At 33.0% G+C, this 16,856-nt stretch overlaps 1 protein-coding gene across 2 annotated transcripts; it reads left to right on the top strand.

Annotated features, from left to right (window-relative positions):
- The first annotated feature begins 14 nt into the window (after positions 1 to 14).
- LOC138323452 (palmitoyltransferase ZDHHC6-like) lies at positions 15 to 14,968 on the top strand. Of its 2 annotated transcripts, none has more exons than XM_069268078.1 (9): positions 15 to 545; positions 2,052 to 2,143; positions 4,144 to 4,300; positions 5,139 to 5,267; positions 6,357 to 6,410; positions 7,405 to 7,566; positions 8,742 to 8,929; positions 9,243 to 9,289; positions 9,560 to 14,968. In XM_069268078.1, the coding sequence occupies exons 1-9, from the start codon at positions 294 to 296 to the stop codon at positions 9,706 to 9,708; spliced, it is 1,230 nt and encodes a 409-aa protein (XP_069124179.1). In that variant the 5' UTR covers positions 15 to 293; the 3' UTR covers positions 9,709 to 14,968. The 2 variants fall into 2 exon arrangements, with proteins under 2 accessions (XP_069124179.1, XP_069124178.1); XM_069268077.1 differs by lacking the exon at positions 6,357 to 6,410 and adding an exon at positions 6,272 to 6,325 and having other exon boundaries at positions 18 to 545.
- Positions 14,969 to 16,856: the final 1,888 nt, after the last annotated feature.

Raw genomic sequence — 16,856 nt, 5'->3', positions numbered from 1 at the left:
CGGGTCAACAAACGTGACATGTCCGGTCCGATTGCTATGCACATTTTTCCATTTTTCTGACTGCAGCCTAAGGGACCGAAATGGTGGTTAAAACTCAACTGGTTGGATCTTTTATCGACAAAACCCTTAAACCAACATAAACGCTTATTTGTAAATAGGATAAATGTTTACTAAATATGCCTATTAGATTAGAATTTAATCGGATCAGTGTTTGTTGACACAAACGACAATATCTGAATAGTGAATACACCAGTGACAGTGTACCTTTGACGAGTCGGAGCATTTACATAAAAATGGCACAGTTTACATATAAGATGGTAGTCAGGCCAACCCAACTACTCCACTGGGGACCTATTATTGCACTATCCGTAATTTTTATGATATCTTTCACTGGTATGAGATGCTTGTTGATGTGGTGGCCACTTCATACCCCTGGGGGTATATTTCACTTGTGTATTTACTGTATGTGGATGTTCCTAGTTCTATATAATTATCTACTTGCTGCATTCAAAGGTCCAGGTTTTGTTCCAAAAGGATGGAGACCGGTAAGTTGATGGTATTGTAATTAAATATGAATATCGGGGTCTAGAGAGGGGATGGGTCCTGCTCATGAAGGGACCACTGGTTTTGTTTCTTTGAGCTCAAATGCGTACAAACACATGTTCACAGTGTTATACACAGTGTTTTGAAGATACACGTATGTGTATAATATGACTGAAGGCAAGGCCTTAAAGGGCGCAGCCAGATGTTTTAATATGAATCATGCACGCCATAGGAAGAGCAAAGCTCTACTTGTTTACCCAGTATTTTATTTTCTATTTCACGTAGAAGACATAATTTAGAAATAAAAAGGACACACTTTAAACTATAGAAGTATATGATGTAATAATTGTCTAGCATAAACACAAAGAAATGAACTCAAAGATTTGGATTTCTCAGTGTCCATTCAAGGCCTGCAGTGCAGCGTGTGCGAATCCTATGATTTCGCGCCATTTGTTGACGTTATGTGACGTCATGATTCCTTGTGCTCATCTTCGCCTCGGTGGATATTTTGACTGCATTCTATAGATTTTAATTTTCAAAGTGTTATTATTATTATTTCAAAAATAATAAAAAAAAAATGTTTAATTACCCTTGTTATGCATTTGCATTAGTTAAATGTATATTTACTGGGGAGAGCAGTACCGGAGCAACGCACAACCTCCCCATATGTATGAAAAAATGGCGGCTGCAAACTGAAGCTGTCAGTGTGTAGGATTGAATTTTGAAGATCTTATATTTTCGTGTATCTGTTACCTTAGAAGTGCTTCGAACTTCAGCACGAAGGGCTGTGACCTTATAAAATCAAAACCTGTTATAAACAAAGTACTGTACACATACAAATTGTAAGTAATTTGTCATCTCAAATTTAAAAGCATCCTCGATGCTCCAGGGGTTACTATTACTGTTCTTATATACACCTCTGGAATACGTCATTGCAAACTAAAACTGAAGGCAGTTTTCTGTTTAGGAAAAAATACATACACCATTCACAGGCCTGCAGATACTTACTTTGAAGATTTAGAAATCACAGAGACAGTGACAGCCATTTTCAAAGATTAAGCCACACAGTCAACCACTATGTACCTTTGTTCAATTCTTTTAATGTAATATATACATCAAAGGACCAAATTACATGTCTCTTCTACTGTTGCACACAGAACCTTCAGTTTTTGCTATGATGTATTCCAGTGCAGGAATATTAATGGATACAATGACATATAGTAACCCCTGGAATGACGAGGTTCAGTTGATAAGTGATATAGCAAATCTTTGTGCTACCAAATAGGCCTTATCAACTAAAGTTTACTTTAATTTTCATTTGTAAAAATTGACCAGGACCTGACCAGCAAATTATAACTTGACTTGAACAGAATATATACTGTATATGATTTTAGTAAATGTTCATCGTACCTATTATAGAACACCTTGATTATATTTGAATTTTATCTTAAGTTTCATTTTCCTTCTCTCTCTTAAATATTAATTACCTTCTTTTTATGGTATTACAGGACTCTGAAGAAGAAGAAAGCTATTTACAATACTGTGAGGTTTGTGAAGGCTTTAAAAGTCCCAGATCTCATCACTGTAGGAAATGTGATCGGTAAGCAAATTAATTGGCACATATAGGTACAATGTAATATATACATGTACATTCAATATACCAGGTATTATACTCTGGCCCTGTCCCAGACAAAGAGACATTTTGACAAATAGATGTCTGTTGTTTGACAGTTACATGTACATAGTATTGACTAGAATGAATACCAGAAAAAGGTATATGGACCAGGCCTAATACCTTTCGGCCGGGTAGGAAATGGTGCCTATCTCTCCTAGTGGAGCACTACATCAGAAAATCACTCAGGCACAATTTTCTATACTTTTTTGAATGTTTTCAATTATTTTACAAGCATAAACATGTATTTATATATTACTCATGTCCATAACAAACATAACAACCTTTCTTAATATCTATCATACCGCTCACAAGATATCAAATTCACAATTTGTAGACCTGTCGTATAATTTTCCTTTATAATAATAATTGACTTTATTTTCATTCGATTGCACATTGAGTCAAAGACTCTTCTCACATGTGGTCGAACATATAAAATGTACAGTATTTACAGCATAGTTAATAAACATACAGTAATTATATAAAATGAAATCAAAGATATCACAGAATAAGTAAATCATATCACAGATTAAATTATCATTTCACAAAAACAAAATCATAATATCACAGTCTAGAAAATTGCTATAATTGTACACATAAAAGCCATGCAAACATAAAATCTCATGCTGCAATTATATATAATGAAATAATAAACACAAATAAGTGTCTTGTATACATATATGCCAATATGGCCAAAAAAAAAAAAAAAAATTTGACAGATTATACACTAATATAGTATATATTAAAACAAGAAGTAAATGTTATATGATATCATGAAATACTAAAAGAATGTTTTAAAAATCATCACATAAGCTGTGGATAAAGAAATTTCAGTTGTAGTCCATACATAAAATCAATGATTATTTTTATTATTATAAACTTCGAAGAAATGCCTTCTGCATTCAACCTTGAACGTGTTGAAGATGGTTTAGCCGTGACTCTTGCAGGAAGGTTATTCCAATGTGCTGGACCATTATATTCAAAAGAATTTCTGAACTTGGCTGTTTTATGCCGTGATAAAACAAATTTTCCCATTGTGGAAGATCTAGTTTAAATGTGATGTACATTACTGACTAAGATGTTACAATTTAGGTAGGCAGGACATAAATTATTCATAATTTTGTACATCAAGACACATTCGTTGTATTCAACCCTGTGGGTGGAAGGCAGCCATTTCAATTTGACAAACAGTTGTTCACCTGGAACACTATAAAAGGACCTTCAAATTTAAATGTGAACAAAATAAATCCTCCTAAAAAAGTTAATATTTTATACAGTTAAGTTTTAGTACCTATAGTAGGTGGAATAAAACAAGTACGATAAAAAAATGGATACAGACATTTTAAGAATGGTTTGCTACAATCATTCGGTTGCTCCATTAGCAGGAATAGGGACCAATTTTAGCTCTATAAAGACGACACCATTATCTGTCCAAAGTATTTTGAGCTACAATATTGCAGCTCAGTACTGACAAAAATACCTGTCTAAATAGGGCAAAAGACAAAATGCTCTTAAATTAAATTTCAAGTTCTCCCTAGGAAACCATTAGAGAAGTACTTAACTTCTGTAATATATATATATGCTTTTCCTACAGAGAAATTTAGATTAAGGAACTCCTATGTGAAGGAATGTTAATGAACCTGGACTTACCTTCATGTATCATAAGTCTTGTCTGAGCTTTCCCCATAGAAGGGTGTAAATTTATACTTATATTTAATAGACATTATAGTGTTGTATATCGTTATTGAGTCAGTATGTTACATACATAAATACAGTAGCATGAAGTAAAGAAATTGCTTATGGTAAATTAATAAATTTTCATATATGTGTACATGATGGAGATGACTCATAACTGTACATGTGCTTGTTAGTGATTGAATAATGAATTAAAATTATATACAGTATTTAATTGATTTGTCTAATTTCAGATGTGTGATGAAGATGGACCATCACTGTCCATGGATCAACAGCTGCTGTGGCCACTACAATCATGCAAACTTTGTCTACTTCCTGTTCTTTGCCCCTGTGGGTTGTACACATGCTGGGATTGTTCTTATGATCTCAACATATAAAGCTCTCAATTGGGTATGTCTTTATTATATCCTACAATACCTAATTAGAGTTTCTTGATTCCATGCATGCAGGCAGAATAGATTTTTTTTTTAAGTTTTGATATCTCTACCTCTACCTTACTGGCCACCTGACCCTAAGTTGTTAAAAGACTTTCTCAGCAGAGTTAGATTATCTCCCCCTAGTTACCCCTAGAAACTTAAAGTGAATAGTCGGGCAAAGAAAACCAGTCTAAATGCGTTCATTGGCCTTCCAAAAGTTCTCACATATTAATACGACGGCCAAGTTCTGCTTACGTTTCCCAGTTCTGACCATTAAAGTAAAGGAAAGTTGAAAGCAGTGAAAGCGAGGCTGCGTGTAAATGTAACCACGGACATAGTCAGCCGGGAGGACGTTTTAGGATTCCTATACTTTAAATTAATTTCTTCGTACGCAGAGAGATTTTATTTTTCTATTTCATAAGAAATTATACTGGATACATTCACACCATTTTTACCGACTTTAGCCATCCTTGCCCGACTGTTCACTTTAAGATCAGTCATATGGTAGACATAAAAATCATCAAGCCAAGTTTTCATGATATTTTCAATATACTACAGACTGGTGGCCAGTCTACCTCTACCTCTATGGGAAAAAACACATTAGTAGCATTTAATGCTGTTAATTTCATGGTGCTGTTTTTATAAACATATTTTTGGTTACTTTATTTTAAATTGTACTGAATAACCTTGTTGGCTAGCTATGTTATGTATAGACATAGTAATAAAAAAAATATGCCTAGTAGTGTTATGTATAAATATTGAAGTATAAATATTGAAGTATACCTTGATAGCTATTTTTTTTTCTGTTCCAGCAATACTACATGTACTACACCAACGATCCCATTGTACAGCTAGGCTTTGTGGGGTTTATCACAGCCATGTTTGCTATTGGCCTTGCCATTGGGGTGTTTATTGCTGTTGGCATGCTATTTGTCATCCAGGTGAGAATCTTAAATAAGCTATTTTTACATATTACTAAAAGGTTTGTATAAAAATCAAATATGAAAACTTTGGCATTAGTGTCAATTTTCTGTATGTTACATTTCTATACTGGCATGCAGACAATGTACTGGTAGGCCTAGAAATGCATTTAATAGAATATATTTACATTCTGAGTGTTTTTCGTCACTAAAAAAAAATGAAAAAAACATAAACTTTATTTATTTTGCATCGATTGAGAAACAAGTTATAAAACTTATGTAAATCACTCTCGATGGCCCGGATGTAAGCACACAAAGGGTCTTAGTGTGGGAGGAAACTGGAGTGCTCGTAGAAAACCCACATGATCGGGCAGTCACTATATGAATCAACCAACTGACGAAAACAAACATTTGCCTATGAAAACACTATGAATGAACTATGAATACGACAATTCTCATGCATCGATCAGCTGATTTCAAACATTACACCAGTTCCATATCAATAAAAAATAGTCCCCCACAACATTTTAATGTATAATCTTTAATGTGTTGTTTCTTGATGTAGTATCAACAAAGTTTAACTGTAATAAGTCAATTAAATCTTATTTTAACTGTATTTAATGTTTATCATTTTTCACTTGCAAAAAAAGTTGACCAGAAGGCGAAAGCTTGAAAACACGACTTTGTGGAACCACTTTGTCATCCAGTTGTTCCATTAATCTAGTTTCCCATCGTTTATGGGTGTCATAATTTTAAATATAATATAATAGCCTTTCAATAATTTTTATTTTCATAAGTTATTCTAATGTAAATATATGGATTGAATGTATTTTTCTAATTTCCATAGCAGCTATGAATAGCAGAAGCTATCTACATATTTTCTGTGGAGTGCTAATGCGCTCCACGGGATATGACGTAGATAGCTTCTGCTTTTCATAGCCGCTATGAAAATTAGAAAAATTCATTCAATCCCTATATATATATATATATATATATACTTATAACTGGTGTTTTTTTCTTTGCAGATGAAAAGTATAATGAAGAATGAATCAGGTATAGAGTCCTGGATCATAGAAAAGGTAAATAAAAGTTTTCATTTTATATTTTCAGATTAGAGTCGTCATTAGGAACCAAACATTTATAGAATCCTGGGTCTGTCATTGGGTAATGTGGATGTTTAGAGCTAGAGGTCACTGATAGTTAATGTGTGTGGTTGATTCTTAACAATGCATTGACTGCATATTATATACTAATGCTTGTCATGTTTAATGATCTGCAACATACAGATTCTGTAAGTGCCAAAAGTATCTTAGTAGTTTAAATTCTGATACATTGTATTTGTGTTTATCAAAATCACTTAAAGGAAATTTGTACAAAATGGAGGACTTATAGGTTTTGTCTTTCAAAAAATCAAGTTCAAGTTTGTGCTTTGTATTTTGAAGCTGGAAAGGATAGTATATTTTAATTTTAGCAATGTGCGTTTTGTAGGATGTTTTACAAGGCTGTGTTTAACTCGGCTTTGTGTGTATGGTTTGTGGAATTAAGAGCAAAAGTGACTCATTATGTAATGGTATCAGAATCCACAGAAAATAATCCACATGTACCTTAATTTTTATACACATCTGAAGATACATTTTAACTATTTTGATTCAAAAACTGGAATTGATAATAGTCCATTGTGACCTTTCAGGGAAGAATGAATTATGAACTAGCTGATATCATGATAATAATACACGATGTACATTGTACATATATTTATAATGTTTTAATATCTAGTGATAGTAATAATTATTAATTGAAATAGTTTCATACTGTATTTTAGTAGAACATTTTGAATTATAACTAATAAATTGAGAAGAAAAAAAATCAAATGTTAACAAAAGGTTCATGTATATGCTGTATTTATTCATGTAGTAAATTATGTACATATGTGCATATAAATGGTGCACCTTTTATGATGTTCATTGTATGATCAATTATTAAAACTTTATACATGATTACTATGATTCAATAATTGAACATATACATGTATATATACATAGGCATACATACTGTATGTACAGTTACTGTACATGGAAGTGAATGCTAATTTTATGCATTGTAAATATTTATTTCATTTTCTAATAGAGAAACATCTTAAATTTTTGTGTGGTTTCAGGCTTTAGACAGAGAGCGAGATCCTGATGAAGGGGAATTTATATATCCTTATCATTTTGGATGCTGGAAGAATTTATCCCAAGTATTTACATGGTCTGGCATGCCTAAGTCTGACGGTATCACCTGGCCAGTCCGTGAGGGATGTAACCAGTATACACTCACTGTAAGTGTAGTCTAGAGTTACCTCCATTGCATGTTTGATTGTGACGTCATTATCATGTGAGCGAAATTCACATTGTTTTCTATGAAATGTATGACGTTACACTTGCAAAAAAAAAAAATGATTTCACAATCAATACCTAACAACAAGATCAGATAACTCTGTAATGTACCAGTACAGAATAGCCCATCCCTGTTCATTAGTATCTAAGAAGATCACAAGTCACATATATTGTACAATACTAGTGCGAGTTTTAAAACCTATAGATACATATAAAATGATACAAGGCATTGATAGGAATTATGATATATATATATTTATATATCTATAACACAATGTATTCTTTCATACCTACGGGTGTAATACCGGCTGATCTAGCTAGGTCAATACACTCATGCCGCCTGAGGCTGTATTGCATGGCTACCCATGCAATAAAGCTTTGTGACGTCACGGCGTCAACACAATTTCTATTTCCTCAGTAAAATTTTAACATTTTTTTCACAAATTTGACTGGTTTTAATATAAAAGATGCAAACAACGGATTTTTTGCTGAAAATATCACGTAAATTTTCATGTATGAAAAATCGACTTTCACTCGTGGATTTCTTCGAATTAATTTCAAAATGGCGGGATATTATAGTTGTAAAATTGCAATAAAACGTTGAGGTATGAAAAAAAAAATCTTTCATAAGTGGATATGAAGGATAGGGAAATCTACCCTCGGGATCACAAAATGTTGTAAAACCCTCTGCAAGCCTTGGGTTTCACAACATTTTGTGACCCTTGGGTAGAATATCCCTATTCTTCATATCCAAATATGAAAGAGTCTTATACTTTGTATTGGAAGATATCGTAGAGAATCGTTGTGTAGTAGAATTACAGTCCAACTTTTATTAGGTTGACAAAAAACATTATTTTTAGCTAAAACTAGCAAAGATCTTATTCATAAAGACAATACCATATCAAAGTCTAGACATCATTATTTTGCTATTTTGAAATATATTTGTTACATGGTATGTTTTAAAAATTTTGAAAGTCAAAATTGACTTTTTTTTTATTTGGGTGAAATTGGTAAAGTAAATCTGGTCTTAAAACCTAAATGAAATGTAAAAGTTAGAATCTTTACAATGTACTTCATTTTCTGTCTGACTATATTTTCATTTACTCCATAAATACAGATTGAACAAATTCAACAAAAAGCTCTGAAGCGCGAAAGAACTCTGGAGTACCTGATTGTGGAGAAGTTTAGTGGATCATGGATACCCTTTAACAAGGGATGTCGAGTGTGTTTTAACATGCCGTGCACAGACGAGCCACGGATAGCAGTGGCAGCTGGAGATAAGGTCCTAGTAACACGATGGAAAAAGTAAGACAATTACTATAGTTATTACTTCAGGTGCCAGGGTTGGAGTGGAGATTGGGGGGTGAATCTGCTTTAAAACCTGAATCTGCCACAATTGTTAGAAAACACATGTCCTTGATTTATCACACTGTTAATGCCACAACTATAAATTGTTTCTGGAGTATATTCCTGTATTGTTTCAATCCTCCATTGTATTCCTTATGTTTTGAGTGATTGGAAAAAATTACAAATTAAGGAAATTTAATTCCAAATTATTTCTGATAATCTGAATACCTAAAATTGCATATTAAAATAATTGTCTTCACTCTTACTACAGACACTGGCTGTATGGAACAAAACTGCTTCAAAACAAAATAAAATCAGGTAAGATTTGAGATTTTAAGGTAACATTTATATAAGTAGCACACGTACAGATATTGTGGCATCCTTTGCTAGAGACCATGCGCTTTGCTTATCATGTAATACATCAACAATATCAAAATTTTGGTATTTTTTTGAATTTTTTTTTTTAATTTTCTGTTTGGGCATTGCGTCAAGTAAATCTTATAAGTTCACAAATACTTGTACCAGGTACGTTTGTAAGAGTTATGTCCCTTGTTGTAGAAATCATATAGAATGTTTTTGATGTTTCAGAGAAAAAGAAGAGAATACGTGGATGGTTTCCACGCTGTTGTGCCAAAGAGCTTGTGATGGATGACTGTGAGCATGAAGAGATGATTAAAAACCACAACACAGAAGCAGCAGAACCCCAATCTCCAGATCTAGGCAAGAAATCCAACTAATGTTTTCTATCAATCATTTATTTAAATGTTTGACTAAGCCCAATATACACCAGTGTGAGTGCGTGTAAGGATATAACCAATTATTTCATAGTTAGGGACCATGGATAGAGCTTTTTTTTAATATTTTTTCAGAGATATCAATTAGTTTTGAAATCTTTAGATATTTAGTTTGAAAGTACTCTGAAATAACAAAATTTCTCATTTTCCATCCTCTGTAACCCAGGCAATATATACACTAAAGTTAATCAAGTATAGCGTAGAGTAGTGCGATCACCCGTGGGTCTCCGTCGATACTCATTTTCAAGAGGAGTGATATTTTCATGGTGTTTTAATTGTCGGATTTACAATAGAAAAACTCAGTATGTTGTTGTAACCTTTTTGTGATGAATGGTTAATATTTGCAATTTTTTAGCGCCCCTGAAATCAAACACTTGAGAGGATATTTATAGTACATCTATAAATTTCTTGTGTTAGCAAGTCTTTATTAACATTGTAGCAGTCACAAATATGTTTGACCTTTATCAAAACCAAGTTTTACTGCTGTTTCTTGATTTGATTTCTTAACAAGGTTATTTTTGACCTCCAAACCAAACAAAGTTTGACTTAAATTCTGTTTGTTGTTGACCTTTATTTGACGTCTTAACATGTTTGACTATTGTTTGTTGATTTGACATAAAACCCATTTTGACTGCTGTTTGATATTTTGTTTTAACACCTTAAACCAAATTTGACAGCTTTTTGTTATTTTGAGCTCTAACACAGTTTGACTGATTTTTTTTATAATTATAAAATTTGATCTTTAAATATGTTTGTTAATACCAGTTACCAGGTTCGTGTACATTTGTATATGGTAACTGGTTTGGAAAATGTATGTACCATATGGTACAAATGTATATATTTAAGAAATACCTACAAGGCTAAGAGTAATTAGAAAACCATAGTTCTGACGCTGATTTTTCAGTTGTCATTAACTTGAAAAAGTACACTGAATAGCTCATACCACAATTTGCAGTACCTATGATGATTGTAAACTCAGGTTTCCCAGCTAGCACATAAAAGCTTATGATAATTGCCATGAAATACTTAAACCATACATTTTACTTTTAATCTGTAATTTCTTATGCTAACAACTTCAAGACTCCCCCACCCTAGCTTGTAGAAGTCAATGATTATGATCATCAGTGAAAGAGAGATGTTAAGTGTCATGGTGACTTAGAATTAAGATTTATTACAGCTGCAATATCTTGATATTATATATGTCTACATTTTTTTTTACATTTAAAACATCATCATTTTATATGTTAATGAAATAATTTTCATTTCTTAGAGAAGTAACTATTATTGTGTTGATAAAGAAATTTAAGTGAAATGAAAGTTTGCATATTGATGTAACAGTATTAATTAAAACAGAAAATACATTCTACATAAAATCTTAGACATTGGTGTAAAAATTGCTACATGATATTTCAGCTGTTTTGTAAAGGATCTGTAAATAATTTTTTATTTACCTGGTAGTTTATAGATAAGTTTTATACCTTAAAATATTGTTTTGTTTACAACAGACATAATCTGATGAGTTTTGAAACAGAACTTTATGTTTTAAGATAAATTTGATTATGTATTTCACATTTAAGTAATAATGCTAGAATTATAATCTATATATAGCTTTTATTTATATATTGTATTCAAATAGGGATTGGATTTCGTTTTTATGTTAACCATGCTTGTATGGAGCAATTCCTCTAAGAATATATTCTATGGGGCGCGTTAGCGCCCCATATTGAATATATTCTTAGAGGAATTGCTCCATACAAGCATGGTTAACATAAAAACGAAATCCAATCCCTATATTTACACTCACACGACTTTTTATTTATATTTCATGCAATAAAATCGTCATTTGAAAGTGACGTAATTATTCAATAAAAGTCGGTCAAAAGTGGGAGGAGCTTACTCAATTGAACAGCGAATGATGACGCTTCACGTTAGGTAGAATTATTCATCCGCGACGACAAAAAAGTTCAATATTTTAGTGTAAAATAAACATGACAAACAAAGTAAATTTCAGAGATAATTTTATTTAATCAGATCAGAACTTTAAATATATATTCAATTTTGCTAAAAGTTAATATATAGCGTAATAACATAAAGAATTTGTACACGGCCACATGTGTGAACTCGGTGACCGTTATTGTGCAGCGAGGCGAAGCTGACGCACGCTTACACACTTTAGTTTGCCGAAGTTGTCAAAACACCGATTTTCAAGTAGCTCAATGTGTTTGAGATGTCGTCTGACTTGACGATATTACATCCTTGGGAGCCATGTGATTATATAATCTACGCTTAGATCCATATCGCCATCGATAGATGAAACAAATTCACTTGTGTTCGATGGATACAATGTATTTGTGGTGACGCGGAACTGTCAACACGTGGATTATTAGCGGTGCATGTTTTATAATACACATGATTAAATACTCAAAGAACAAAGACAAGAGGATATGTTTATAACTGACCTCTATCAGAGGGTCTCACACCCGTCCACCCCAAAGGCTCGATCGTAGGACGAACATAGGCACAGAGGTAATGTTTACATTTGACACCCATCATTTTTAACAAAAATGAAAGCACGTCGCCCCGGTCGGGATATTTTTCCGTTTCTTTATACAATTGTTAATTTAAAAATTGTTTGAATCATATATAAATATAAAACATGTATATATTGTTTACATTTTTCCAAAATTCTATGAAAAACAACAATATACACGTAATGTTGCGTCAAAATGTAAACAAAGCCATGTGTTTCTTTTTAAAAAAAAGTAGTCCTTTTACGTTGCACTGAACATTTCCTTACGCAAGTTCAAAGTTCAATGTTACCATGCAGTTATGGTAAACAAAATCGGCTAGTATTAGCGTATAGTGACCAAGCCTAACAAGTGTAAATATAGTTAAATGGTATTGAATGGTTTGTATATTTATGCTTATCTAACTTGTAAATTGTGCTTTACAAGACATCAATGTTTTTAGTTGATGGAATATAGGATAGAATGAAAAAGACTTGCTTGCTCCATTTGTAGACTTGCAAACTGTTGCTTTTGTTATCTTCAGTGAGTGTTTCTTTTTAACAGAATGAACGTGTTGTCTCTATCACAAGCAGGAGTTTGATTTATTACGCCAATGAAATATATTCATTAATTTGAAAGTATACTCATACAATGATGTATATATGCACGAGTTTGCAATTGGTTTTGTTCATAATTGTGTACATTGTTTGTATTTCTCTATCACTAAGGTTGTCTGCTTACTACTGTTAGACAGTAACAATTGCCAATGTTTTCCTTCAATACATGAGAAGTTTTAGAGAAAAAATAGCCCTGAAACTTAATCTGTATACCAGATAGTATTTTCCTATACAAGTACAACCAAAGGCTATTGAGACTGTCCATGTTCTTATTAAACCAGCACATAAGAAATATGTAATGTATAATCTTGATTTTCTTCATACACCTGTAGATGACATACATTTACTTTGATATCAGACAATCTAAGATTGAATATCAGAAAAAATATCTTTAATATCTAAGGCATCATTATGAATAAGATTTGTTTAATTTGGATAATTATGAATTCATGCAGATAACATTAACTTTTAAAATCGTGTTTGTTTCTTTGTAAAGTTAAGTACAATTTCAAAGTCCCTTACACAGAGATGTATGTTACAACATATTGAATTGTATTTGGTTTAATACTTCAGTCTTTATGTCATAGGGTATTGTTAAGATACTTGCATTTTTTTTGAATTATGACTATTTTGAATGATAATGTTTGTGAATCTGAACTAAACCATGTTTTTGTTTAAGCAACGGTACATGCTGGTAAATGTGATATCCTGATATAATTTGTACTTTTTTTTTTCATGACCTGTTCTCTATGAGAAATTAAAACCTGTACCAGAACATAGGTCTTTATGAAAAGATATATCGTCAGGTGACCTATGACTATTTATAATATTGCTTCTTATTCTTTGGCAGAACAAATAGATGTTGGTTTTGTTCATATAAATCTTTACTTAGAGAGCTGTTTGCATAAAATGTTAAAAAGTCAAGTTTTGTAAGATAGCTTAAATGGTGTTGATCAAATGTGATTATATGTAAATGGAAAAGATTATAAATATGAGTATTTTTATTAGAAAACTTGTTTAATGCACATTGTACAAATGTATTTTATTTCATGTCAGCATGTTACAGAGTTATCTGCCCTTGTGGATAGGTATCTGTATGAAAAATTAACAAATTTTCTGTGAAGAATGTGACATTTTACACTCAGAAAAACACAGAACAATTAATACCAAGCCCCAACGACAGATTTCTCTGTAATATGCACAAGCAGCATACTATAAAACTAGTCTTTTCGTGGGCAAATAGAAATCATGGAAATTAATCACTGCAAAAAAGTGTTGAGCATAGGTACAGTAGAATGATATGACGAAATTGAACCACTGTGGAAAAAAGTAGTTGAGCATAGGCACAGTAGAATTACTAAATCGCGAATTTGAATCACCATGAAAAAGTAGTTGAGTATGAGACCGCGAAACTAGGCTGCCAGGGAAATAGGTTGATTTAGAGAAGTATTTATTAGTGAACATGACACATACCTGTATAATGTTGGATATGATACACAATGTATAGGGGCCATACCATGGGGCTGTATGACAGCAAACTGTTACATAAAGATATATATATATATATTGTTTAGGTTTGGTGTATTGAATGCTGTGTAACAGCAGTAGACATTCCTTATACACTGTATATATTATTCAAAAGTTTCTTTAACATCAAATGTTAGAATGAATAAAGTTCTGGAAAATAACAAAAAATGCATTTTCCCCAGAACAATATAAAATCTGTTAGATATGCTATTAGAAATTCAAAAAACTTGAAATTTTGCTTCATTAGACAATATGTCTGTTTTCTATGGCAATATCTGTAAGATTTTGATAATTTTATCTCCCATGCTCTCTCCAAGTGTTTTCCTTGTGGCTTATCCGCACAATCTTTATGTAGGGTATAAAGTAGTCAGAACCTCTGGCCTAAATCTGTTTGTATCGCAGTCATGACTTGCTTCCCATATTGAGTAAGATAAGTGCTGATAGATATATTTTTATATTGAATGTTTTAATGTACACTACTTACCCACAAACATACCTGTGAGGAATGCTGGTGACGATTTACTGCAATAAATTGATTCTGCATAGACTTAACCTTAGTGTTTGATTCTTTCATTAGGATAACTATAGCCAAAGCATCATACTTTGTCATTTGTATCTGGTGTCCGTGCTTTGTCTGTAAACTTTTCACATTCTAATCTCAAGTTCCACCAATGGAATTTAACTGAAACCTGCCTGAAATTTTACCAAGATGGTCCAGATCAAGTGTTTTTGGGCCGGTCCGAAATCCAAGATAGTCGCCGCAGTCTCCATCCTGAAAATCACTTTTTAAACTCCTCCAGTGATGAGAGTGGCAGAAGTATAAAGGACGGACGATCCAAAGGTGTTGTAGGGTTGAAAAAGACGCTGCAATCACTGTTAGGTGGCCAATTTATAACATGATAGCGCAATCACAGTTTTCCAATTTAAACTTATTTCAAACTTCTCAAGTTCTGCTTGTGTGTTTGCGCTGAAGTTAAACTTGCCTAGATGACCTGAGCGTGTCCTGGCCAACGGTTGTTATTTTTCGATTTCTCGAGCCGCTCCGTTATCCAAGATGACCATCACAGCTGTCCTTTTGAGAAACTGGCTGAATGTCTTCTTCAGTTTCACCATATAAATTCAGCCGAGATTTGCATCAAATGACTCGGAATAATTGCTTATCACAACAGACCTGTCATGTTGCAAGGTAGTCAGATGAACGTTAAAGTCATTTGGCCTCATGTAAAAAGAGAACTATCATCTTGTAGTTAGTTTTTCTCTTATTTAAAAGCTTAAATGGGCTTATTAGTGTAAGAATCCGTTAGGAGGTCTTGGTACAACGAAGCAAAACTGAGAACGATTACGATAGAACGTCTTTTGAGCTTAATTTGTAAACAAAGTACAATGGCTTTTAAGCATTAGGGACAAAAGAAACCCCTGACATATAGCTCAAAGTTCAATATTGGAGAGAAAATGAGTGAAGCTCATAAAAAAAGACAGAAAAGCACACCAAACACTGAAACAGAGATATGGATATGCACCATCCTTAGGGAGACTGCTTACTTCGTCAGGAGTTACAGACTTAGTAATTACATCCATGTAATACACTGTAGATATAAACTGAAAGATTTCTTCATCAAGGAAGATGTGAACAGTGGTGCAGCAGTTGTCCCAAATAACCGATCGCGAACGATCTTCATCATGTACACGCTAGACCCAGACGATCACCTATTGTCCAATGATCACAGGCTGGAGAAATTTGTGTAACAGAAATCTCATCACATTGTTATTTATCCTCTCCATAGGCAGACATCCCCATAGACTGGGATCAGCCAATAGTCACAGGAAAGATAATTTTCATCGCAATACAGAAAAGATATTACCGGATGCACGAGAGATTTAACTTTTGCTGATCCCATTCTATGGGTGATGTAGAAACTGACAGAAGTGATCATGAGTCTTGTGGAAGAAAGGCCGAACTTAAAGGTATTAGAATCGTTTGGCAAACTGATAAAGGTTGTTGTTGTGATTTAAAGTATAATTGGGGGTCAGATGGAAAGAAGCTTGAAAGGAACAAAGGGAGGGATTAAGAACGAACAAATAGAATAAAGGAACGCAATCTTGTAATAAAATTAAGCAACATACTTGGGAGTAACTATCCAACAAATACAGAGTATTAGTAGGAAGCCCATATCACCAATATCAATACAAAAATAAGTTCCAAAAAGGTAAAATCACATGCATGTCTTTCCCTATAATCCTCTATAAAAGTCTTCTTGCAAACGATTGCTGCAAAATTGCCACGCGTTTGAGATAACTGTTTGCTGCACGTTTGTCTTGTTTCCTACGCAAGTTAACATTCTTGCGCAAATAGTTGTCACAATATCAATGCAAACTTTGCCAAACAAGTCTCGAAAGCTTTGCTGCAAATTTACTGCAGTTGTTTGTCGCAAACTTTCGC

Source organism: Argopecten irradians, chromosome 5, assembly GCF_041381155.1.
Source record: "Argopecten irradians isolate NY chromosome 5, Ai_NY, whole genome shotgun sequence".
NCBI classification, from domain to species: domain Eukaryota; kingdom Metazoa; phylum Mollusca; class Bivalvia; order Pectinida; family Pectinidae; genus Argopecten; species Argopecten irradians.
Note: the sequence above shows the minus strand (reverse complement) of the source record. Positions and strands in the feature narration are given on the sequence as shown.